At 39.5% G+C, this 27306-nt stretch overlaps 1 protein-coding gene across 1 annotated transcript; it reads right to left on the reverse strand.

Annotated features, from left to right (window-relative positions):
* Positions 1-1475: 1475 nt before the first annotated feature.
* LOC120310362 (elongation factor 1-alpha 1-like) lies at positions 1476-26710 on the reverse strand. Its single transcript, XM_039348704.1, has 2 exons — positions 26583-26710; positions 1476-1946 (listed from the first exon to the last, which is right to left on the reverse strand). Exons 1-2 carry the CDS (start codon positions 26708-26710, stop codon positions 1484-1486), a joined length of 591 nt encoding a protein of 196 aa, XP_039204638.1. The 3' UTR covers positions 1476-1483.
* Positions 26711-27306: the final 596 nt, after the last annotated feature.

Genomic DNA, 27306 nt, shown 5'->3' on the forward strand with positions numbered 1-27306 from the left:
GAATACCTTAGTAAAAGAATCTGGCAAAGTTGGTGCAAGTGATCTTACAGCTTAATCCTATGAAAATCTACTGAAAGGAAAATCTGACAGAGTTGAATAGGTTTTATTTCTAACACCTATTTATACTACCTAGTCAACCAAATTCATCTCAAATGAGTGGTCCTTAACTGAACAATGAGTTTTGATAAAACAAAATGTGGTGGCATTTTAGTTAAAGAACAGCTGCAGAATTCATATGCCACTCCATGTCATTTTTTCCACTTCCTTCAGTATAAAGGCTGTTGTTACAGAACATTATAGTTCTGTAGCTGTTATGTACTCTAAAAATATGAGTCAGTAGGCCTTTTTTATATACTTAACAGCTTCTTTGTTCCAAGATGTTCTAACCAGACAGAAATACTGTAATCCAAACAAGCCAAATTCTCCTTTGGTTAGCACTCTTTTCATCTCCAAGATAATACTGTGAAGTCCGCATGATGTAATAGAACAATTATAAAATGATAGTGTGGTGTCTGGTATCACTGCAGGTAAATTTATATTCTGGTCAAAGCAAAACAAGATCTTGTTTTTTCTACAACAGGAGCTGGTGGCTCTAGCCCAGGGGTTCTCAACCTTGGCAACTTTAAGACTTGTGGACTTCAATTCCCAGAATTCCTCAGCCAGCTTTGCTGGCTGAGGAATTCTGGGAGTTGAAGTCCACAAGTCTTAAAGTTGCCAAGGTTGAGAACCCCTGCTCTAGCCTGAAAAGGCTAGCTAGCAGGAAGTAGCAAATAAGTGTCATCTGGCAGGGAAAGAAGGGCGGTGAACAGTTCTTTTACAGCCATCATGTGGGATGCGGGATTGGAGAGCCTGGGGAATTGGGACATATTTACCATCCACGAATCATCTTCTCCAGTGCAGTGACTTCTAGGGCTCCTGAGAGCAAAGTTCCATCTAGCATACTGGGAATTTTGAAAGCTGTAATTTCAGTACATCAAGATGGTCATGGTTAGAGAAAATGGATGCGGAAGGTAACCTGCCAGATTGGGGAAGCCACTTCTTCATCTTCTTCAGGTAGATGAGAATCTGGTTGGCCCTTCTGGAGTAAAGAAGATGTTGCCCTGTTATTCAATGGGAGTCACATGTAAAAACCTCCCTGGTAGACACCAAACCCCTCTTCCAAGGATTTCTTAGTGAAAAATAATCTTCATATTTTGATGCAAGTTTGAATGAACTTTCCTGAAATTCTCAACTGGTGATTTCTTCTAGTAGTCCAGCTCTGGAATCACAAATACTTTGGATCTTAAGCTCACAAATACAAGACTTAACAAACTACACACTAATCCTGAAATACAAGAGATCGATATGTAATAGTGTAGTATTGCACATGGGTTAGGCCTTAGTAAGAATGAGACAATTGAGACAAACAGTTCTGAGACCATGCTTCCACCACTGATTAAGACTGAGGTGGCAGTTGTACAGTTGTACAGAATTTTCAGAATTTTCATTTAGCCTTCTGAGCCTTCTGGGCAGACTTTGTGACCTTGCCAGCACCACCTGCTTTTTTATCAACAGCCTTGATGACACCAACAACAACGGTCTGTCTCATGTCACGCACAGCAAAACGACCCAGAGGAGAATAGTCAGAAACGCTCTCAACACACATAGGCTTGCCTGGAATCATATCAACTATGGCAGCATCTCCAAATTTGAGGAATTTTGGACAATCTTCCAACTTCTTACCAGAACGACGATCAATTTTTTCCTTCAGCTCGGCAAACTTGCAAGCAATATGAGCAGTATGATAATCCAGAACAGGGGCATAGCCAGCATTGATTTGGCCTGGGTGGTTCAGGATGATAACCTGTGCTGTGAATCCAGCAGCTTCCTCATTAAACCAATAAAGCCAAATATCACCGCCTGGCTTCTGAATTTTTTTCCAAGCTCCTTTTGGGTCACAGGAGAGACTAGAGAGGATGCTTCAAATGGAGGAACTGACAACATTATGGGCTGCTTTCCAGCTGCTTCGTCTTTGGGAGCCAGTGGGGATTTTTTTTCTTCACAGTTCTTGGCTGGATCCAGACAGTTTTGGACTCTCTGTCTCTTTGGCAGTTTCCTCCCGTCGTTCCATATCTGGTCCTATCCTATTCTGGCTTTGAAGAGTTTCTCTGCTAATGGACAAATGGACAGATAAGGCAATTCCTCACAGCAGCCTAAGTGGCTTCCCTCCCATGCTGGTGTCACTACAGGTAGCCCTCAACATACGACCATAATTGAGCCCAAAGTTTATCTTGCTAAGTGAGAAATGTTTGCCCCCTTTTACGACTTTTCTTGCCACATTTCTTAAGTGAATCACTGCAGTTCTTAAATTACTAACACGGTTGTTAAGTGAATCTGGCTTCCCCATTGACTTTGCTTGTCAGAGGTTACAGAAGGTGATCACATGACCCCAAAACACTGCAACCGTCATAAATGTGAGTCAGTTGTCAAGCATCTGAATGTAAATCACATGACCACAGGGATGCTGCAACGGCCATAAGGGTGAAAATGGTCATCAGTCACTTTTTTCAGTGCCATTGTAACTTTGAACGGTTACTAGATGAACTGTTGTAAGTCGAAGACTATGTTTTTCCAAAGTAGAGTGACTGTTCATGTCTTGGTAGCTGGTCTCCCATAGGTAGCTGGTCTCCCAAAGGCTGCCTTTTCCTTTCAGTGATTATTCTTTTCTCATTAGCCCCCTTTGTTTTTTCTTTGCTTTCTCAGATGTTGCTCACCTGGGTGCACTTATGTGCCCTTCCTGGGCTCTCTCCTTCCACCTTGCAGGTTAATCCTTGACTTACAGGTTCCTTAGTGACCATTCAAAGTTATGACGGATCCCTCACAAAAGCTACTTACAACCTGACTTCGAAGTTACAATGCTCACCTCCCACATACACAACCGTATGATTGTATTTTGGACACTTGGCAATTGGCTCACCTTGCAGCATCCCACAGTCAAGAGACCACAATTTTTGATGTTTTGTTTTGCCAGTTTCCAGCATTTGCTTCCAGTTTCCAGCAAAAAAAGGAGTCCATTGGGTAAACTGGATTCACTTAATGACCATGGCCTTGACCTATGACCGCAATGAGTTACAGCCATAATTCTGGCTCAGTTATGGTTGTAACTTGAGGTCTACTGTAATGCCAAAACTTTTTTCCTTTCTATTGTATCATTAGTGCTTCAATTCCACAGGAACTGAATAAAAACATGCTAAGGTGAAACCTGGCTGAAAAACAGTAACTGTGAGAGGGACCTTGAAGTCTTAGTGGGTGATCACTGAAGCATGAGCCAGCCGTGTGCAGCAGCAGCCAAAAAAGCTAATACAATCCTTGGTTGTCTAAACAGAGGCATAGACTCAAAATCATGTGAAGTATTAGTACCGCTTTATAAATCCTTAGTAAGAACACACACCTGGAGTACTGCATCTAGTTCTGATCACCATACTACAAAAAAGATATTGAGGCTTTGGAAAAAGTGCAAAGAAGGACAGCTAAGATGACTAAGGGCTGGGAGACAATTACATATATAGAACAGTTACAAGAATTGGGTATGGTCAGTCTAGAGAAAAGAAGGACTAGGGGAGACATGATAACAGTATTTGAGGGACTGCCACAAAGAAGAGAGGGTCAACTTATTTTCCAAAGCACTAGAAGGCAAGACAAGAAACAATGGATGGAAACTAATCAAGGAGAGGAGCAATTAAGGAGAAACTTCCTAACAGTGAGGACAATTAACCAGTGGAACAGCTTGCCTTGAGAAGTTGTAGGTGCTTCATCACTGGAGGTTTTTAAGAAAAGAATGGACAGCCACTTGTCTGAAATGGTATAGGTCTGCTGCTTGAGCAAGGGGTTGGACTAGAAGACCTCCAAGGTCCCTTCTAGCTCTTTTCTGATTAGTGATTAGGAATAGGAGTCTTTTTTTTTTTTTTGCTATTATTTGGTCCATGGAAACTTTGAAGCACGGAAGAATTGAGGGCTCAGTTTCAAAGAAGCACAACAGCACTTGTTGTAACATTGTAGCTTCATCCCATCCACTGCTACAATGCAACTTAAAGATTTACCATGCAGAAAGAAGTAGCAGCTTTGAAGCCCTGTGGGCAGGGTGAATAAACAAGGAAAACATGTTTTGTCAGCCTAAATAGAAACCCAAAGGGTGCCCACTGGTTGATTTAAGGATTGAAGTTCTTTTTAAGACCAAGAAAAAAATGTGGGGTAAGGAAAGTTCATTCACTTAATAGGCCATCATTGGATCAACCACAAGGTCAATTAGAACTGGGACAGTTGTTAGATTGGAAGGGACAGACACATATCTTTCACTCAAAAAGAGTTTAAGATGGATTAGGATGGCAAGTAGAGCTTCAAGCATGGGTGGAGACACATTTGAGATTGGGAGAGAGAAGGTGGCACATGACATCATCTCTTCTTGCACTCAAGATGTGGTAGCTGACCTGTACTAATGATGGGATAAGCAGAAAGTGAAGAGCTGCACACAGAGTCCCAAACTGCTTTACATAACGTATTTCCAACATCTTGTGATCATCTTGATCTTTGCAGCCAGACATGACAAGCTTAGCATACTGAGAAAACAGAACTTACAGTTAAAGGAAGAAAGGCAACAGTCACAAACACAGAATTCAGTGTGGTTAGGTACTTGTTATCCCCTTAAATAAACTCTTATGCTGAAAGTTCATTGTACAAAGGACACACTAATTGAAGCAAGATTATCCAGGTAATTGACTGTTCCACCCCCCCCCCCATCTTCTTGAGTGCTATCCTCAGTTTTATAGAAGGTAGACTGTTGTATTTGCTCAATCACGGAGAATGCTCCATTTCTAATGTCCTGAATTTACCCAGCAAATCAGAAATTATCTAGGAGCAAAACCTTAAATAAGGATCTTTGATGAAATAATAAAAGCAGGATATACATAATTTTCATCCATTGTGCCCTTGAATAAATAGAATTGTATGGCAGAGGTTCGGGGAGCAAATAAAAGCTGAATTTCATTTGTTCAGGTCTCTCAACATAGAATAACTTACCAAATGCTTTAGGGGACCCTGTTATCTCAAAACATGCCTACCCTCCCAAGGGCCCACCTGTTGCCACTCTGATCCAATTCCCAGAGCCGTCACTTCTTTGCATCTACAGCAAACAACTTGTACCCTTCTGGCAACTCTAAGGCTCTGCTTTGGGATAGTTCCCAGATGGACTTATGCAATGTCTGCGTGCAGAGGACTGCTGACTCCATCTCACAGTGTATCATTTATGAGGACACCTGCAGAGTAAAATTTCTAAGATAGTGGCTGGTTATTGCTGTTTTCAGGGAGAGGATCTTAAGGCAAAATACATGATGGAGTACAGGGTGCAACAGTGAGTCAGAGGACACAGGGCAGGCCATGGGAAATCTTCTAATAAACCATATATTGCTCCCCACCCCCCACTTTGCAAGCAAATAGAGAACTCATTAGGCATACCTCACTTGTATAATATCAGGGAGAGAAAGAACAAGCCTGTAGACCAGGGGTCCCCAACCCTCGGTCCATGGACCAGTACCAGTCCGTGTCATGCCAGCAACTGGTCCGCACAAACAAGCAAAGACTCATCTGTGGGATGCAGGCAGTACATGAAACCACACCTCCTCCAGTCCGCAGAAAAACCTCTCTCCACGGAATCGGTCCCTGGTACCCAAAAAGTTGGGGACCTCTGCTGTAGACCACACAACTTTATAGATTCACTAGGATATCCACTTAGCAGATCCCACCAAATAGTGGGAAGCCTTGTCATTGGAAAAGCCCCAAAGGGACTGTAACTCATTCCAACAGATTTTCAGTATGCTGATTACATATTCTTAGCTGTTTCTTTCCTTCATGGGTTTCCAGTATCGATGTGATAAATCTTGCAATTCAAGAGAGATAAGAGTGAGCAAATGGTCAGTAGAAAACCAATGTCCTAGCTAGCCTTGGGTTGTGAAATGGGGATGAGAGATGGGACTGTTTCATCCAGTTATAAAGGTTTGGGCTGGACATCCCAAAGCTTCTCTGAAGATGGATAATTTTAGAGAGGCCTCCTCAAAAAAAAAAAGGGGTGTGTGTGTGTGTGTGTGTGTGTGAAATAGACTCTTTCTAACTGTATAATTTACACAATTGGTTTGGTAGTGGAATGAGTGGGGCACATAGAGCAATATCACTGCATTGTTGATAATGTTTCCATTCATGACATTGTCAATAAGCAGCATAGTACTTTGTGGTTAGAGTCAGAACTGCCAAGACAGCCAGGAACACTTGGAGCTTCATATAGTCTTATTTCCACTGCTAATTTGGTGGTGAGACAAGAGGCTGACAGTTGGTAGCATCTCTAACAAGCATCATCATCCAAAGACCAGAGACTCTATCCACCCTGCAGTTACCCTCTCTTTCCCATGCCAGCTTTTCCCTCCAATTGCTTTCAAGAGAAGAGAAGAGAAAGCTGCCTTTAGACATAGGCAAGAAACAAAACAGTGCCTTTCCCAGCGGCTCAGAAGTAAAGGAAATATTAGATTTGAATAGAAGGCACAACTTTTTATTATGGAATTATAGCTAACAACTGCAGAACATGGCAATTACTGCATAAGGAAAGTGGAGAATTTTTTTTTTTTTTTTTTTGAATACTTGAGGTGTGAACTTTCCCTTCTGCCTGTCCTTGGACTACATTTTACAAAGACTTTTGTCATTTAAAATATCTTTACTGACAACTAAAAGAGCTATTGCTCACAGATGTCTGTTGCTATAGCAATAGAAGAAAAAGGCAGTATGCTATTCAGACTTAGCAAAATAATGCACATTATCATATCTAAAGGGATTGTCCCTTCTTTGTTTCTTTAGGGTAAGACCACTTCAGAAGTAACAAGGATTTTGTCTATGTTGTAACAAGGATAAACTATCATTTGAGAAGCCTTTTTAAATGAAGGTCAAAATGATAGAAAAGTGGAATTAATGATGAAGAAGCAAAATTATAACTTATAGTGTTACAGGATATGTCCTTTTATCAAATGAATTCCCCAATGTTTATGGTTTCTGAAAATCTTTTTTTACGCATGGAACTGAACATAATTTCCTAGAAAACAGCAGAAAGAATACTAGATTAATTCTTTTTACCTTTACCTTCTTCCAGTATTTCATACAATGCGGGTTATGATTTCAGAAAAAAAACCCCATCATGATATAATAAATTTGTATGTGATAGAAATATACAATGCATGCCACAAAAAATATCATTTACTGCAATGGCAGAATAAAAATACAAGATAATCAGGCTGTATTCACATATCACTATTAAACTAGAATGTCTTTTAAACATGATTTAAAAGACAGTTGGTCTTGCAGTGAAGTTAAATAATATGAATTATTTTCCAACTTCTTTTTTAACTGCTCTTGCCTTGGGCCTCTGCAGATTTCAACACAACCCTGAATTTAAATAAATTACTATTATCTTTGTATATGATAAAAATAAAAATAATCAGGAATGAAAAACAAAATGTGCAGACCTTGGGAATAAACCAGAAAACCGTTAAGTAGTGATACTGTATCACAATTGCAAGCAATAACCTTAACCAACAGCAAACTATGTTTTTAAATAATGGCTTGCTGTCCTTAAACTATAGCTTCACTGACTCTGTTCAGATTTCATGCCAAGCCAAAACCAAGCCAATCATACAACTGGTTGGCTTGTATCTTATGACTTAGTACTATGTGGGTTCCATGTACAAAGCCATTAATTCAAGAACCAGGCTGTGCAAGCGATCGAAGCTTCATCTGTGCATGCATGGGATCTAGGTAGCACGTGAAACCATTCCCTGCTCCTGCTGCCACTGCCTGTTCATGAAAAAACAATTTTCACCAAAACTGTTCCGTTGGGGGCCGCTGACCTATTGTCTACCTGCACATCTTGTTTTTCTTACTTAACTGTAAAACTTTACTTTTCTTACCATTGAATTTTAAATTTGAATTTGAAATTCAGTGTTCATCAAACATTGAATGTAACTGAGTGTTTTTTTAAAAAAAGATTGACAATTTTAAGATGTGACTCATATAGAGGATTAGTGATTTAAGTCGGTGTTTCTTAACTTCAGCATCTTTTAAGCTCTGTGAGCCTCAATTCCGAGAATTCCTCAGTCACCATATAGGCTGGGGTATTCTGGGACTTGGAAACTACACATCTTAAACTTGCCCAGTTTGGAAAACCTGCTTTATTTCATTACCCTTCGGTTCTCCTCCTTTTCTTTCATTCTGTATTTTTACCCAATTGGAATGGGTAAACAAATAGCAACAAACAAACAAAAAAAAGCCCTGCATTTTTTTCTATCTTGTCTTTATTCCTGAATTTGTGGGATAAGTGGAAAAAATAAGAGGAATGAGAGAGGAAAAATCCATCTCATGAAGCATAAACATCTAGTTAGATTTCCAGTTTTTTTAGCCAGTATTTCTTTCCAGGCACTTCTTTTCCTGATACGATACTTAGCGTTGTATGCCCAAACTTTAAGCCTGTCCTTGGAAAAGGAAAACCAAAAGACTTGATTCAACCAGTATTTTAAAAAAATCAAATAAATACAGATAGTCCTCGACTTACAACAGTTAATTTAATGACTGTTCGAAGTTACAATGGCAGTGGAAAAAGTGATTTATGACCGTTTTTCACACGACGATCACAGTATCCCAAAGGTCATGTGATTAAAATTCAGAAGATGCTTGGCAACTGATTCATATTTACGACGGCTACAGTGTCTTGGGGTCATGTGATCACCTTTTGTGACCTCTGATAAGCAAAGTCAATGGGGGATGCAGATTCACTTAATAACCGTGTTACTAAATTAACAACTATAGTGATTCACTTAACAAACGTGACAAGAAAATTCACTTAACAAATTTCTCACTTAGCAACAAAACTTTCAGCCTCGATTGTGGTCGTAAATCGAGGACTACCTGTACTATAACAAATATATACTGTAGTTTTAAATGTATGTGAACTTCATAGCTTTAAATTAAAATGGAATTGTTACATAGTACTTGCTGTGCTGCTTACATCTTATTCATAGAAATTCAAGCACAGCATCTTTTGTTTATTTTGAGATCTTAAAAGTGATAGCTATGTTCTAGTGCAGGTACAATATGTTTGTGTTAAATCTACACATGGCTCTCTTCCACAGATAATCCTGGCATATCATGACCCAAGAGAGCTATTAACTTAGAGCTGAACAATGTTTTCTGGCTTGTAGCTTATAGGACTGCCGGCTTTAATTGGTGTAGAGATTTTAGGTGGTGCCCTGAGAAAGGGTTTCAGTCATAGGTAATCAATTTTCTGGGTCCATTTCAGTCCTTTAGGCTGGGATATAATACTGACAACACTTTTCTTACCTCAGTGGAGGACTTACTCAGAAATTAGAGGGAATGCAATCCTGCTAATTCTACTTGAACTCTTGAAAGCTTTTGAAACCACTAACCACAGTAGTCTCCTGGATGGCCTAGCACAGTGGTGGCAAACCTATGGTACGTGTGCCAAAGGTGGCACTCATAGTCCTATATGTGGGCACGCACGCTGTTGCCCCAGCCCTGCCTCCCCCTGCAACCCCCTCCTCACCAGCAACCTGCCCGAAGGAGAGGCTCCCCCAGGCGCGACCCACAAGGAGCAGCGCAGCCAATCACATGGCAGCTGGGCAGCAGGGCAAGACTCTGCCCTTGCGCCCCATCACGTGCAGATGTATGTGGGTGGAGGGTGTGGCCACCATGGCGCTGCAAGGCTGCCTGGGCGATCTGTGGCGAGTGACCCTGCGGGCGGGCGGAGTGGGGGGCAGAGGAGGGGGCAGGGCGGAGGCAGGCCAGGGGGCAGGTCAGTTTTTGGGCACTCGGTCTCTAAAAGGTTCGCCATCACTGGCCTAGCAGGAATGGGTCTTGAGATACTATCTTACATACGCTCTGGTGTTTCCTACTGGAGTGCATCTAGAAGGTGATTCTGGGACATTATCCTTTTGATGCTTAGGCTATTGAGCTTTGTGCTCTACAGGCTCCATTTTGTCTCCATGATGTTCAACTTCTACATGACACTGCCGGAGAAGGTAAATGGGAATTTTGGAGTATGCTGATGACATCCAGTTCTACTGCTCCTTGCCTTGGATGCAAGGAGAACATGCAAGTCTTAGAGAACAATGAAGGGGAAAAATACTGCATGAAATTAAAGACAAGATGGAAATGTCCTTTGTATAAATAGGAAACTAGACTAGGGGATTGAACTACAACCTAGTTTAGACAGGATTGCAGTTCTTTATTTTTATTTTTTTAAAAACCAGGTTCACCGTGTGGGTATTCTCTTTGATCTTTGACTGCAACTAAATTCATAGGGGCAACTATGGCAAGCAATACTTTTGCAAAATTACATTTAATGCACCAGCTATGATAAATCCTGAGCCAGTAAGATTTAGAAATAGCAATCCACACCTTAGGTACATCCCAACTAGTTTAATGCAATGCACTCTACTTGAAAAATGTCCCAACGTTTTAACTGGTATGAAATATTGTAGACAGAATCCATGAAAGGTGCAGGGGATGTATAATGCCAATATTGAAATATGTGCATTGGATGTTCATTGCTTACTGTGTATAATTTAAAGTTTTGACATTTACCTTTACATCCCTACAAAGCATACAGCCTGACTATCAAAAGGATTGGCTTGCTCATTATAAACCACCTCTGTGCTTTCAGATATATTTTCCCAATTTTCCAGCACATATTAACATACCCTCCTCTTACACTTTCTTGAGAGTTGTGTTGTATTGGTGTTGTGTTGTTTGTATTTTGGTGTATAGATTTCTAATAATGAGCATCTCTTACTCTAGACTTGTATTCCTGAAATAATTTCAGAGTACTAGAGTACTCAACAAAGTACAAAGGGGTCTATAGCTGAAATAAATACATTCACAGAAGCAGGAACTCACAATTCCCTTATGCATGTCTGTAACAAGCACACCAGTATGGGTATGGCACAACAGCATTTCCGAAAGTATCTGATAAATTAACTCCATGATAAAATGTTTGAATGAATGGAAATTAGCTTTTCTTTCTCCACGAAAAGTCTCTCCATTGTGATCCTTCGAAACAAAGGCATAACTGGTAAAAACTAGACTATACTTTTATAATTGTATCACAGGTTACTTGGAAGGTGGGTTTACTCCCTAGATAATTTTGATGTGTTGGATAGTCTCAGGACATCCAAGGAGAAATGTCCTTGATTATACAAAGGAAGAGCCATATTCTTCAAATACAATGACTCACTAATCCAGCTTTATGAAACGGAGGAAAGGTGATCAGAAGGAAGGAGGAAATAAGAGGAAGAAGGAACAAACAGCATATTCCTTTGTACAGAACAACAATAGGATGCCCTGTTCTAGACTGAGTGCTCATGCAGTAGCAAGTTGCTCTGGTTTAATCACAGCACTGTAACTCAAACAAGTATCAGCAGTTAAAATGTGTAGCTGAGCAATCACACAGTCCAGGAGAAAACGGGGGAGAGAGAGAATTTGCCTGGGCACAATGCTAGCTGTGTTGGTACAGATTGAAACCAAGAGTTCAGGGATCTAGGAAGCCACAGAACTGAATTCATAGTTGAAGCTATAAGAGACAAGAAATAGGACTAGAAATTGGTCAGCCAGTCTAGGAAATGTGAGACAAGGCAACAGCAGAAAAATAAAAGTGATCTGTGTCAGTCTAGGATTCAAATGCCAGAGAGTTCTACAAAACAGTCTAAGTTACAAAGCGTGGAGCAAGATTACAGGAGTCTAGTTCCATCATGGAAAGTTGTTCCAGTGGAGAACTAGGCTCCAAAGTGGGCCCAGCTATAAGCATGGCTCAATTAAGTGTATTGTTGTCAGGCAATTTCTCCTTCATTCTAGCTTAGATTGCTGCTTGATAGGTTTCCATATGTTCTTTCTTGTCCTGTCTTCAGGAGCTCTGGAGAATAGTCAGCTGAGCTTGATCAGTGCATCCATTGCATCATGTGATCAGAGCGGTCCATGGGACAGTGGGGGGGTCTCCTACAGAACCTCTCACATACCTATCAGCTAGTGGCAAGTTGCATGATGTAATGGGAGATGCCTTCTCTTTCTCCTACCCCATTCATTGACAACGAAGAAAAATACATTAGCAGGGGCAGTGCAGAAGGAAGGTGGATAAGGGCCACCTTATCTCATTGTAAAAATATAGAATCACTTGATGAAATCAGAATTATTTTTCTTGTGTCTCTTTAGGTCAGCCCTTCAAGGTAGACCAGACTAAGTAACAAAATCATGCATGCTAATACTCTACAACATTTATTGTAAAATTAAGGTAACAGAATCTTGCAAGTTTGAATGCCCTCTATCTCTGCCTTTATCTTCAAGACAATTGGAGGAGGAGGGGGTCTTGTCCAAGTTGCTTACTTGGGTTACAATTCTAGCCTGGACCCAGATTTCTTTTTTTTTTCTTTTTTCTTTTTTGACCGTTGCCTTGGTGGTAGCTCTTCCTCTTGTTCCATCTTCCCCTTACACTGCCATCTAATTGTTGTCCAGTGTTTTGCGTTACAAATCTGGTAGGCCTAATTTTAAAATTGCTTCAGAATGTGATATATATCAGTTACAAATCTCTGAAGTCCTTTCTTCTCAAAAGATAGTATTTCCAAATCCTTGCATCTCCAATTAAAAACATGACAAATAAAATAAAATCTGTTCTGGCCCCTAGATAACCCTACATCTAGTCAAAGCTGCTAAACACAGGAACATGTCTAAATCTTGGAAGTGAACTTAGCATCATGGCCTTTTGCAGATTCCAGCTTGCTAGAATATTAGGATAAAAAAGAGAATGATACTATTGATATATCATTACCTAAGTGGCTTTGTGGACCAGGACATTTGTCAAAATAGCTGGAGGTGGAAGAGACAGACTTATTCTTTGACTTGAAAGAAATACCTGGGTGATAATTTCATCACAAGAATCACATGTCCACACTGCTAACTCTTATATGATGTTTTGACCTGCAGACATATAGGTGAGATGATGTCCACAAACATAAGAAGTTTGTGGAGAAAGTTACTTCTCATGCTGTTTTCTGCCAATTTTCTCAGCTGTACTTCAGGCTTCCAAACTCAGGATGGGACCACTGCTTACAAATCACTATTGTAGCTTAAAAAATGGAGTTGATTTTTGAAAAGCATGATTAAAATGCACTTCCTCAGATCCTCCATCTGCTGCACAAACTTCTCTGCATAACCATTTTTTCCTGTCACATCTTCATATCCTTGTATTATTGCCAGCCCACAACTAGGGCAACTAAAATAATCTTTAACCTTCACTTTCTTCTTCTGACATGTTTTTTGATGGGTATCATCTGGCATGCTTTATCGGTGATGCGGTTTGTGATGTGATTGTTGTCATCTGCTCAGTTCCCACTGGTTACTTTAGGTTGCTGTGGGCACACATCTCTCCCCTTTAGTCACTGGGCACTGCCCTTCACAGCTACAGAGACTGGTGCCTGAATCTAGTGCTATAATGTGCTGATCTGAAGTGCCCCCATATAGCTAGGTGTTTAATGGTCTTTTGAAGCCTTTAAACCTGTGGTGCTTATCCTTAGTCCTGTACTCCACAGAAGGTGTATTTGCACTGAGAAAGAAAACCAAGTACTTTTATCACCTGTTAATATAATACAGTTTCTCTATTGTTTCTAGCAAAACAATATCACAATTTTTTCTACTGTTTTTATTACTCCAGAGGGGGTAGTGTATTTTCCTTACTCCATGAGTTACTTCTAGACACAGTGGCTTCGAGACAGCCGCTCACTGGCAACATTGCCATTCCCTTATAGTACTAGTCAAGGGTGGAACCAGCTTATTATCTTTTCATAATCATAGTTTTTGTTGAAAGTTTGAAAATAATACATGGTAATACAAGCCAAATTCAGAAGAGAAAGAAAATGAAAAGAATGGAAAATGCAAAGAAAGAAAGGAGAAAGAAACAGTTAAAAAGAAAAATGATAAAGAAGTGACTTGTGATTTTCATCACAAGAACTACAGGTAAAGTATTTATTTCTTTTCTCCTTATAAGGTTGCATACATGTATCTCTCCTTTCCTTTACCCATTCCTTATCCATTTGCAAATCTATAAGTCATTAATGTTTTAATCCATTTGTCAGCAAAAGTTCTGCAAAGGGGTTCCATAACTTGGTTAGTATGTATTTTATTTTAACCCTGGTCAAACAAATTTACATTCCTTGCTTTGACTTCTAACAATATTTAGATTCATTCAAATGCTGTCTTTGGTTTTAATCTCCTTTCTTTTCTTTCTCCCATCTTTGAAGTTGCTTCAAGGTGTTAGAACTACCTCTAATGGATGCTTAAACACCAAATAGTTGCCTTCCTTAGTGCAGGAAATCTATAAAAACAAATCCTGTCAAAACTAGGTTTATGGAGATAGATCTGCAGCATATCTCATTAATTGATAAACAATTTGGTCTACTGGTTAAGGCATCAGGCTAGAAACTGTGATACTGTGAGTTCTAGTTCTAGTCCCATTCTGGGCATGAAAGCCAGCTGACTGAATTTTGATCTGTCACCTTCTCTCTCTTCCTAACGTGCCTCACACTGTGGTTGCGGTGGGGAAAATAGGAGGAGGAAGTAGTCTTACATATGTTAAGTTATTTATAAAAGTAACGAAGGCAGGATAAAAATAAAAATTTATTTATTAAAATAAATTTCTCATTAAAAATTCTCCTATGGGCAAGACTGCATAATTACATAACTGCCTCTTGTGTTTCAGCTGTGGGGGAATGTTTGTTAACTTCCGTATTTATGAATTTTGCATAAGAAAAATCAAAGTGCCGCCTTGTTTTTTAGTTCTCATAGGGCTGAACAGGGGAGAGGTTTGGATAGAAAGGCTAAAAACTCTTCAGGCGACAATTAGTCACTATAGCAGTGTTTCTCAACCTTGACAATTTTAAGGCATGTGGACTTCAACTCCCAGAATTCCACAGCCAGCATTGCTGGCTGTGGAATTCTGGGAGTTGACGTCCACATGCCTTAAAATTGTCAAGGTTGAGAAACACTGCACTATAGGATGTCAGGAGGTTCATCCTATCATGACTGTCCTATACCAGGGAACTCTTGGATTTTAAATTACTTTCCCTCCTGGTTTGTAACTATGTACAACAGAGAAAATTAAAGTAAGTACTGGGCAAGAAAAATGAAGACATACAGGTGCAAATGCAGTGTTTGGGGGCAGAGAGCACAAAAGAAAAACAGATTGGGTGAGTAATGTCAGCCCTGGGAGAACTACCAAAAGGTTAACAAGAATGAATGTAGCAGAATAAATCATTTATGTTCCTGGCAGTTTCCGTAATACAATCCCTTCTAGGATTTGTAACAAATAATGTGGTGAGGACTTATCTGATTTCTAACATATCAGGGGGACCTTAAGAACTAAGAATTACATAGAAGGAAAAACAGCAATGACAAGACTGGTGGCATATAAAGGTGCATGTTCTTAACGCTGTAAAATTGTCATGTCTAATCTCATGATCACTAGGCACACTGAACTATATTTCCTTTTACCTGAACTATTATGATGACTGAGGATAATGAGATATGCAGTTTAATGAATCTAGTTATCTTGATTATCTTAATTAGAGATTGAACATGGGTTCATTTTTAGCAAAACATGTTTGTATCCTTGAGACATTGGCCATCTGCAAATGACTGCCAAACAGCAGCAAATAACAGAGATCTTAAAATAACCTATATGCTCAAACTTCCTTATAAGCAGAATCTCTAAAAAAATCACTACACAATAGAATCCTGCTGTTTTCATGCTGGCCCCATGGCAAAAACACAATTAAATCTTTTATTTTCTTGAAATGTTTCTCATGTTTCTTCAGTGGTAAAACTGATGAAAATTAGTTGTTGCCTTTATCATTCAATCTAGGGGTCATTAGGTTAGCAAGTTTAGCTATCATGACTCTCTTTTTTTCTGGCTAGATCCAGGACATGAGAAACAGAAAACATTTTGTTTCAACAAAGAGTAATCCTAAAAACATTGCTTTTCTTGTATCTTCTGCATTATATGAAACTAACAGGGGGGAGAGAGAGAGATGTGGAGGAAGGATTGCCTAACAAAACCCAAGCAAAGCTAATTTCCCAGCAATCACCTTCTCTACAATGAACTCTGAACTAATTCTAAAACCCAAGGTTACATGCAAGTGAGCAGCTGATCCAACTGATTTTATTTGGAAGTGTGCTTGTGTGTTATCTTCCATTGTTTTCTTGTATTCCCCTTTTCTCAATAAACTCCTTCTTATAGAGAGAGATTTAGTTTATTGGTTTTAAAATGAAATTTTGCATTATAAACTTATTCACATGTAAGCTTGCACAGTTGTGGCTTGCCCATTAGGGTGTCTAGGAGCTCCAGATTTTTATTTTTAGACAGGAAGATATAAAGCACTGTCATCTTTTTTTCAAAGTTTTTAATGTTTATCTAAAAGGCAAACTATTTTATGAAAGATCTAAAAATTCCCCATTTAACACAAATGAGGCTGTGCCAACCCTTACCAGTTGGAATACATCAATCTTTTATAGGAGCCCATCAGTGATGTTAGCATTATCATGATTTGCAGCTCATAGCAATCACCTTCAGTCAAACACTATTCAATAAAAGAGATCTATTGCTCTTTAGCTCAGGGTTGAACTGTGGAGTCCTTGGTACTCACTGAGCTTGGTTGTTTGCTTGCAGATGTTTCATTATCTGACTCGGTGACATCACTACCCTACTAGGTACCTTTTATTAATTTTTAGCTGTCTGGCATGGATGGAATACATTAGTCCAGGCCATTCTACAATGAATTTACAAGAAAATAAAATGTGTCTTTTTGTGTTATATCTATGTACAAATATGAGAATAACTTCACAATTTTACTATGAAATCTGAAAAATTGCTAAACAATTCAGAATGAACTCAAACACATATACACACACAAGAGAAGTATTTGAAACAGCATGATCCTTTCCAATATGGTTAACGGTAGGGAAAAATAATGTTATTAATGTAACAAAAGACATTGTTTTTTTATTTCTTTACTGATAAACTAGCAATACAAGTTTGCAAATCTGTAGTTTTTACAACAAACCCATATCCTTTTTAGCACTGCTATTCTCTGGGGTCATTGGAAAGACATTTTCATCAAACCAGCAGCAGAGCAAACAGGCTCATGAACCAATGATCTTTCCTGAGACCTACGCCCTGCAGGAAAGTAATAACAGAACAGAATAACAGAGTTAGAAGGGACCTGCTAATCCAACTCCCTGCTTAAGTAGGAGACTGTATACTATGGGTATCAAACTTGATCATGTCCCATGATGTATTATGACGTACTGTGATGTTTTTTGCCTTTGCGGAGCCGGGATAGGCATGGCCTGCGCATGATCCATCCAGCCGTAGGGCTGCCAGTTTGACACCCCTGCCCTATACCATTACAGGCAAATCACTATCCAATCTCTTCTTGATGAAGCACCCACAACTTCTGGAGGCAAACTGTTCCAAGGGTTAATTGTTAAGGGATTCATCTTTCTAAGAGTGCCTTGATTCCACTTGACTTGACTTTCCTAGGAATTTAGAAAGTCTGTATTTCCTTTTATTTCTTCTTTCCCAAGCCCTTTCCCCTTTACTGCCTGATTATATTGTTGCTTTTTCACTTTTAAGGTCCAGTGTCTTATCATTTTTGTAAACACTATATTTTCAACTGATAATCCAGATGAAAATGTTAGAAACAAATAACTGCATGGTTAGAATTTCTGCTTTTCATATTAAAAGTTATTTTCTTAAAAAGTCAGTTACCAACTTATAAATTTATGTCATCAGAAATAGGCAATGTAGAATGAGAAAGATTCTGACAACACCTGTTTGTTTCTGTTTAGATTTTTTTGCTTTGTCAGCCCATCACACCTTTGCAACTTATACCGAAACACAAAGGAATCCAAAATGTGGTTTGAATTGGCTGTGTGGGGGAAACACCTGGATCTAAACAGACACACATAAATGGGTGTTCGAAAGTTTTAGTCATCTCGGTAAAATCTTACCAGTTCTCAGCTATTTCATCTTATACTTGTTTATCCTAGGTCTCTAAATTCAGTTTTCAGTCTTCTACTTTTGGTAAATGTATATCATAAAATAAATATTATTTTATTTTTACATAAAAATAAAAAAAATGCAACTGCAAGCAGTTTTGGTCTGCTTTGTCAAAGTGGAAGGTAAAGGCTTTTCCAACATCATCTTGTTGTAGCATAGAAAATAACATCTGTGTCCAAATATATTGCTATATAATTTTTGAAATGCAGTGTGTTTTGCTTCCCATTGTAAACTCATGGCTTAAAAAGTCCATTTGATGACAAAAGTGTACTTGAAGTGGGAGGAAAACATTTTGAAAATAACACTAATTTTTTCCCTTAATGAAGAAAGGAACATTTGAAATGCCTCAAAATATATTTCTGCAGATATCCTTGAGTACAAATTGTTCAACCAGTAATTTTGTTTTGAAACGTTACCAGTCTTGTTATTGTTTATCTCACTGCTTCTTCTACAAAGTCAACATATGTTGTTCTCTTCTCCAGTCCTAGCCATCACCAACCCACACCATTTTAGCTTCTCAAGCAACATATTGGGTTATGCAAGAAAGTGCATCTCCAGGATCACCCAAAAATATGAAAAGTACAGATGGTTTCTTAAACAAAACTACCAAAGTGTTTTGCCTCTAGAAGGTGCAGGTTGTTTTCAGGTTCTAATTCACAATGTTTATGGAGATTCTCAATCATCCAAGTCATGGATGATTCTCAAGAAAGTCCAGTTGCCTTTTGGAAAAAGCATCTTTCTAACTCAGAAGTTAAGATACGAATCCCAACAAGTTAAAGCAGATTCATTCCTAGTGGCTGGAGGTAGCTAAAAATGTAGCATCTTTTTCAAGGCACATACTGTACACTGTTCTTTTGGCAGCAATACCAAATAGTTCACTGTTTGAGTTTCCTAGTCTAACTTACACCTTTGGACTCCCTGGAAATCTCCTATCCAAATATTCAGTATGTCCAGCCCTGCTTAATTACAAAGCCCAGACAAGGTTAGTATCCCAAATTGCTCCAGATTCACAATGATTCAGTCACTTGTTTTCATAGTTATCTAATATAGAGAAGCTTCATGATAGCATTTTTCTCAGTTAATATGGTTGAATTAATTACATTAATTCTACAGAATTTTTCTGCCTCCCTATATTAGCTTCTAATTGTCATGAAACATAACTATAAACGCACACAAAGAGACATACATGTATACGCTTCTACTGTATCCTATGCATTTGTATTAAAATTCCATACCCAAAGCTTTCCACATTTCTTGGGCAAGCCAAAAAACCTGTTTAGATTTACAGTATCCCTCGTTCACCATCCCCAGATATTTGATATTTCAGCTGAATTTCCTCTTTCTCTATGAGGTTTATATAACATGCTATGCCCAACAATTGAACTGTATTACCCTCAGCTCCCCACAACAGTGAACCCCAAGATTTCCATTCATCTATAGCCTAGTTTTCCATGTCATTTAAACCTGCAGTGTCTCTCCTTTCTCTCTGAATTGCAGGAATTCATTTAATGAAAACTGTCAATATATCAGAGGAACATTAAAGCTCATGGGGGACAAAAGGAAAAAATACTGGGAGAACTTGTCATAATCTGCACTATAATCATCTGTACTAAGAATCTCAGTGAAATGTTAATAACCACAACAGGTTTTGACCACAATTATGTCATCTATATAGAAGTCCAACAGCAGCATTTAATTGATCATTGAACAATTTTCTGTAGTGCTGTAGTACTAGTGGCACATGAGGCTATAGACATGGGTGGGTTTAAACTTTAAAGAAAGTAAAAACTATGCAAACTCTGGAACCGGTGTGTTGATTTTCCCATCCCTTAATAATATCAGTGGGAAGAATCTTGCTATTGGTGAAGAATCAGGAGATAATATAAGCTAAAAAAGCTGATATATAATCAGGCTATTTTCTTTTTGATTCAAATGAATATGAAAATTGGTTTCATTTGAATTTCCTGAGATTCATCTTGTTTATGCCGCATAAAAGAAAAATGGTTGGAACAATTAGATCCCAGAATGACTCATTCTGCCAACAGCTTTTTACAGAAGTTATATTATGAATCTGGATCATGAAGCTCTCTTTTAATTTCACAACACCTGAAAGTTATGGTATGTTAATTTTAAATGTTCTGAGAAATTAAAGTGACAAGTCTCAGGCATTTTCAGGTGCTAATGTCTCTGTCAAACCAAGTGGATCCATGGTTAGAAAAGGGGGTCCATTGCCCCTAAAGCTGGCCTTTAATCTCTTATATATTATTTTTAGCATGTTTTTCCACTAGCTTTTTTAGGAGAAACAAAACAAAGACTTGAGTATTAACATTTTGTGCTATGCAGGACAAACCAGAATGTTTAGTATCATTTTCATATAGATGAATTTCTAGATGACAGATGAGAGAAAACAAAACTCAAAGAATGCTTTTATCTATTGCTTGTCATGGAGGATTTAAAGTACTGAGTTTCTGAAACATGTAACTTACAACCATATTTAATTTCTTTGAAGACATTTAAATATTCCTGGAAAATACTTCTAGTGTAGGGAAAGGTATGCATTAGGTACAAAACCTTATATCTAGTGTTGACTTCATTAAAACCAAAATAGTATTCAGCAGAAAAAAAGATCTATGATACCTTAAAGACTAATCAATGGAATTTTAACATGCTATTTTGCTATTTTTATTCTGCATCGATGAGATCAAAGTACAAATCATAAGAAGTAATTGTTCTATTCTTATCTGTTCTGGCAAAACACTGCTTGGAATAACATGTCCAGTTCTGGTCACCAAAGTTTAAGAAGATTCCTGACAAACCTAGCAGACAACTTTGTCTCCCAAAAAGTAGAGAAGGAACTAGGGGATTAGCCATTTTGGACCTAATTCTCACTAACAGAGATGAAATGATATAAGGTGTTGAAGCCATAGGAACCTTGGGAGGAAGTGATCATGCAATATTGGAATTCAACATTATGCAAGCACAAGCAATAGAACAAGTCAAACTAGAGTCTTGGACTTCAAGAGAGTTAATTTCAATAAACTTAGACAGGGTTTGGGAAGGATTCCATGGATGAGAATCCTCCAAGGGAAAACAACTCAAGAGGCTTGGGAAATTTTGAAAAGTGAGATAATAAAGGCCCAGTCTAGCACAATACCAACAAAGAGGAAAAATAACAGTTCTCAAAAGAAACCAGCATGGCTGATCAATTGAAAGATAAAAAGGACAAGTATAGAAAATGGAAAGAGGGACACATAACTAAGTCAGAATATCAGCAAATAGCCCAAGCCTGCAAAGACGAAGTGAGGAAAGCTAAGGCTTAAAATGAACTAAAGCTTGCAACCAAAGTCAAAAATAACAAAAAAAAGCTTTTTTCAACATGTAAAGAACAAGAAAAAAGTGAAGGAAATGATTGGTCCATTAGTGGGTGAAAGTGGCAAGAAGGTGACAAGCAACAGGGAGAAAGCAGAACTATTTAACTCATTTTTCGCATCAGTCTTTACACAAAGAGAAAAAACAGACTAACCTATCAAAAATAGTGCCATAAAAAACAAAACAGAAATACAAGTTAAGATAGGCAAGAAAATGGTAAGTGAACACCTGTCCAGCCTAGACGAGTTCAAATCACCAGGACCAGATGGATTACACCCCAGTTCTTAAGGAACTGGCAGATGTGATCTCAGAACCACTGAACTATATTTTTCAAAGATCCTGGAGCACTGCGGAACTACCAGAGGACTGGAAAAGAGCTGATGTAGTTCCCATCTTCAAAAAAGGGGGAAAAAAAGGACCCAGGAAATTGCAGACCTATCAGCCTGACCTCAATACCCGGCAAGATTCTGGAAAAGATAATCAAACAACGAATCAGCGAACACCTACAGGCAAACAAAGACATTACTAAAAGCCAACACGGGTTTGTCAAAAACAGATCATGCCAGACAAATCTTATTCCATTCTTTGACCAAGTGACAAAATTAGTGGCCCAGAGGAATGCTGCGGATATAGACTTCAGTAAGGCATTTGACAAAGTAGACCACAACCTACTACTTGATAAGATAGAAAAATGCGGGTTAGACAGCATAACCACCAGATGGATCCGTACTCAGCGTGTGGTCCTCAATGGAACCGCATCTACATGGAGGGAAGTGTGTAGTGGGGTGCCCCAGGGCTCTGTTCTGGCCCAGTGCTCTTCAACATCTTCATCAACGATCTAGATGAGGGGATAGATGGGGAACTCATCAAATTTGCAGACGACACCAAGCTGGCAGAAATAGCTAACACTCTAGAAGACAGGCTTAGGATACAGGAGGATCTGGACAGACTTGAACACTGGGCGCTATCTAACAAAATGAAATTCAATGGTGAAAAAAGTAAGGTTCTACATTTAGGCAAGAAAAACCAAATGTACAGGTATAGTATAGGGGGTACCTTGCTCAATAGTAGTAACTGTGAGAGGGATCTCGGAGTCCCAGTGGACAATCATTTAAATATGAGCCAGCAGTGTGCTGCAGCTGCCAAAAAAGCCAACAGTGCTAGGCTGCATTAACAGAGGGATAGAATCAAGATCACGTGAAGTATTAATACCACTTTACAATGCCTTGGTAAGGCCACACTTGGAATACTGCATCCAGTTTTGGTCACCACGATGTAAAAAAGATGTTGAGACTCTAGAAAGAGTGCAGAGAAGAGCAACAAAGATGATTAGGGGACTGGAGGCTAAAATATATGAGGAATGGTTTCTGGAATTGGGTATGTCTAGTTTAATGAAGAGAAGGATGAGGGGGGACATGATAGCAGGACAAGAAGCAACAGATGAAAACTAATCAAGGAGAGAAGCAACCTAGAACTAAGGAGAAACTTCCTGACAGTTAGAACAATTAACCAATGGAACAACCTGCCTCCAGAAGCGGTGAATGCTCCAACACTGGAAGTTTTTAAGAATAAACTGGACACCCATTTATCCAAAATGGTATAGGGTTTCCTGCCTAAGCAGGGGGTTGGACTAGATGACCTCCAAGGTCCCTTCCAACATTATCATTATTATTATTATTAAGAACAATGACAAATTGAAGCAAGTTCAGAGGAAGGCTACCAAGACCATGAGCGTGAATGGGCTGGAAATCAAGACCCATGATGGATGGTTAAAAGATCTGGATCAGTTTGGACTACAGAAGAGAGAAAAATACAGATGTTACAATGCCATAGTGTACAAAGTTTGGCATGACTTCCATTCCCTCTTGGTGGAAGGTTTTTTTTTTTCTATTTTCAGATTACGTATATCCTGCATGGTGTTTTCAGTTTACATTGACCACCAGAAGGCAGTACATAACTAATCCTTATTGGGGACTGTCAGATCTTATTCTAGGAGCTATCACACTTCATACATGAATGTATGACAAAATATAAATCTAAAGAGAATGTAATAGAAGGTAAACTGTTTCTACCCTTTTATCGAAACTCTGCCACACTGTCGAGTATCTGGACCTGGCTAACTCCTAAAACTAATGAATTGCATATAGTTATCTAAAATGGAATGTTAAGGAGTTGGCAGAGAGTTTGAGCCAACAGAATAAGATCTGGAAATGTACAGGTTGTCCTTGACTTACGACCACAATTAGGCCCAAAATTTTTGTTGCTAAGAGAGACAGCAGTTGTGAGTTTTGCCTCATTTTATGAACCTTTCCTGTCACAGCTGTTAACTGAAACATTGCAATTGTTAATAACAATTAATAATAATAACATGGTTGTTAGGTGAATCTGGCTTCCCCATAGACTTTGCTTGTCAAAAGGTCACAAAAGGTGATCATATGACCCCGGGACACTGCAACCGTCATAAATATGGGTCAGTTGCATTGCCAAGCATCTGAATTTTGTTCACTTGACCATGGGGATGCTCCAATGGTCGTGTGAAAGTCACTTTTTTCAGTGCCATTGTAACTGAACGGTCACTCAACGAAATATTATAAGTCAAGGACTACCTACATGTCTCATGGTTCCAGCTTTTAAGTTATAGCTAGGACAAAACAATTTCCACTGAGCTTCACCATCTATTCTAAAGAAAACAGTGAAGCCCCATTTGGCATTAAAAACATCAGCTATATAATTGCATTCATTTTCACGAACATGCATATATTGGAAGGCATGCAGAGTTTAATCCTGAGAAAGAAGCATGATATAATAACTCAGCTGGAGAAGAGAAAGTTACCTATAGTAATCGTAAAGGAAGCAGATGTTCGCTGATATGATAAACAGCTTGATGTCTGCATACTCTGTGAGAAGTGGTATTAAATGGTAAATGAAAATATGCTATAATAATAATAATAATGATGATGATGATGGTGATGATAAAGTTGGAAGAGACCTTGGAGGTCATCAAGTCCAACCCCCTGCTCAGGCAGGAAACCCTACACCATTTCGGACAAATTGCTCTCCAGTCTCTTCTTAAAAACTTCCAGTGTTGGAGCATTCACCACTTCTGGAGGCAGGTTGTTCCATTGGTTAATTGTTCTAACTGTCAGGAAGTTTCTCCTTAGTTCTAGGTTGCTTCTCTCCTTGATTACTTTCCATCCGTTGCTTCTTGTCCTGCTATCATGTCCCTCCTCATCCTTCTCTTTGTTAAACTAGACCAGTGTTTCCCAAACTTGACCATTTTAAGGCATGTGGACTTCAACTCCCAGAATTCCACAGCTAGCATTGCTGGCTGTGGAATTCTGGGAGTTGAAGTCCACATGCCTTAAAATAGTCAAGTTTGGGAAACACTGAACTAGACATACCCAATTCCAGCAACCGTTCCTCATATGTTTTAGCCTCCAGTCCCCTAATCATCTTTGTTGCTCTTCTCTGTACTCTTTCTAGACTCTCAGCATCTTTTTTACATCATGGTGATCAAAACTGGATGCAGTATTCCAAGTGTGGCCTTACCAAGGCATTGTAAAGTGGTATTAATACTTCACGTGATTTTGATTCTAGCCCTCTATTAATGCAGCCCAGCACTGTGTTGGCTTTTTTGGCAGCTTCAGCACACTGCTGGCTCATATTTAAATGATTGTCCACTAGGACTCCGAGATCCCTCTCACAGTTACTACTATTGAGCAAGGTACCCCCTATACTATACCTGTACATTTGGTTTTTCTTGCCTAAATGTAGAACCTTACTTTTTTCACCATTGAATTTCATTTTGTTAGATAGCGCCCAGTGTTCAAGTCTGTCCAGGTCCTCCTGTATCTTAAGCCTGTCTTCTGGAGTGTTGGCTATTCTTGCCAGGTTGGTGTCATCCGTAAATTTGATGAGTTCCCCATCTATCCCCTCGTCCAAATCATTGATGAAGATGTTGAAGAGCACTGGGCCTAGAACAGAGCCCTGGGGTACCCCACTTCCTTCCATGTAGATGCAGTTATTCTGATAATTGCTTTCTATGTTGATGCCAATATTCAGTTCTAAGTGCTGACAAGATATTCACAACATTGTTAGGAATGTTGATATGCCCAACTGTTAATTTGTCTTGTTGAATTTATTTCGATTATAGATAGTCCTCATCTTACAACAATTCATTTAGTGACCATTTGAACTCAGAATGGCACTGAAAAAAGTGACTTATGACCATTTTTCACTCTTATGATCATCATAGCATCCCCATGGCCATGTGATCAAAATTCAGACACTTGGCAACTGACTCATATTTATGATGGTTGCAGTGTCCTGGGGTTTTGTAATCATCTTTTATGACCTTCTGACAAACAAAGTCACTGAGAAAACTAGATTCACTTAACAATCATGTTACTAACTTAACAACTGCAGTGATTCATTTAACAACTGTGGCTAGAAAGATCGTAAAATGAGGCAAAATTCACTTAACAAATGTCTTGTTCAGGAACATAAATTTTGGGTTCAATTGTGGTCGTAAGTGGAGGACTACCTGTAGAAACAAGAAATATAAGCAATAATAGCCATGTTGCTGAGCAAGAAAGAGCACTCAGTAAGTGGATAATATGTTTATTAAGACCAATGAAGGCTCCAGATGGCTCCAGAGGTGTAAATTGTCTCTTCAGTGGTGAAGAGCTTACATAAATTAGGCTAATGTTTTAGCATAGAACTTCACTTTAAAGTCCTCTCAAGGTAGAGACAAAAGACTGAATGCTATACAGGTAGTCCTTGAGTTACTAATGTAATGGAGCCTGCCCATTCCATTTGTAACTCAAAAACTCATTAGGAGTGAATCTCATACCTCGAATGAGATCACTCCTTGCTTGTTAAAACGCAGGTGGCTTGTTAAGTGAACATGAGATATCTCAGGGTGGGGAAGGCCATGGGGAGGCCTAGTGATGGAACCGGCCCCCAAGACCTCCCCAACCCACTAAGGTACTTCATGCTTCCCCATCCCTTCATGCCATGCCAGACTCACTTTGAAAAGATCCGTCTCCTCTCTTCCACGGTTCCTGCTGCCACCTGGATCTGAGGCTGAGGGACGCTTCTGTGTGCCTCTGGAGGCCGGATCCAGGCGTCAAGAGGCCTTTTCCGGGCCACTGCCATCCGGAAGTGAGACTGGGGGGTGATTTTGCGGCCCTCCGGAGGCTGGATCAGGGCATTGGAGGCATTTTCCAGGCCGCTGCTGCCTGGATCTGAGGCCAGGAGATGCTTTTGTGGCCCTCCAGATGCTCAATCTGGGCGCCGAAGACCTTTCCAGGCTGCTGCCACCTGGAAGTGAGGCCGGGGGATGCTTCTGCTTGCTTCCAGAGGCTGGATCTGGGCACCAGAGGCCTTTTCCAAGCTGCTGCCACCCAGATCTGAGGCTGGGGGATGCTTCTGCAGCCCTCCGGAGGCTCATTTCCAGGCAGAAGCAGCCTAGTAAAGGCCTCCAATGCCCGGATTGGGCATCCAAAAGGCTGTAGAAGCATTCCCCCGCCTCAGATCTTGGTGGCAGTGGCCTGGAAAAAGCCTCCAGTGCCTGGATCCAGCCTCTGGAGGTACGCGGAAGCATCCCCCGGCTTCAGTTCCGTTCCCTGTTGTAGAGAACAGAGGTCCAAAGTACATGAGATCACACCACTTATCTTATGTGATCTTGTGTTACTTTAGACCTCCATTCTCTGTGAACACACCAAAGGATCTTGATCTTCGCAAGATATTGA

Source organism: Crotalus tigris, unplaced genomic scaffold (assembly GCF_016545835.1).
Source record: "Crotalus tigris isolate CLP2741 ecotype Arizona unplaced genomic scaffold, ASM1654583v1 scf7180000018168.854452, whole genome shotgun sequence".
Classification (NCBI taxonomy): Eukaryota; Metazoa; Chordata; class Lepidosauria; order Squamata; family Viperidae; genus Crotalus; species Crotalus tigris.

What these genes read in the sequence shown, in the direction of transcription:
- LOC120310362 (XM_039348704.1), bottom strand. Translation starts at nt 26,710, where the DNA reads ATGGCAGTGGCCCGGAAAAGGCCTCTTGACGCCTGGATCCGGCCTCCA. An exon ending in AGGAGACGGATCTTTTCAAA is followed by an intron (nt 1,947 to 26,582) that starts GTGAGTCTGGCA and finishes CATCCTCTCTAG; the next exon opens with TCTCTCCTGTGACCCAAAAG.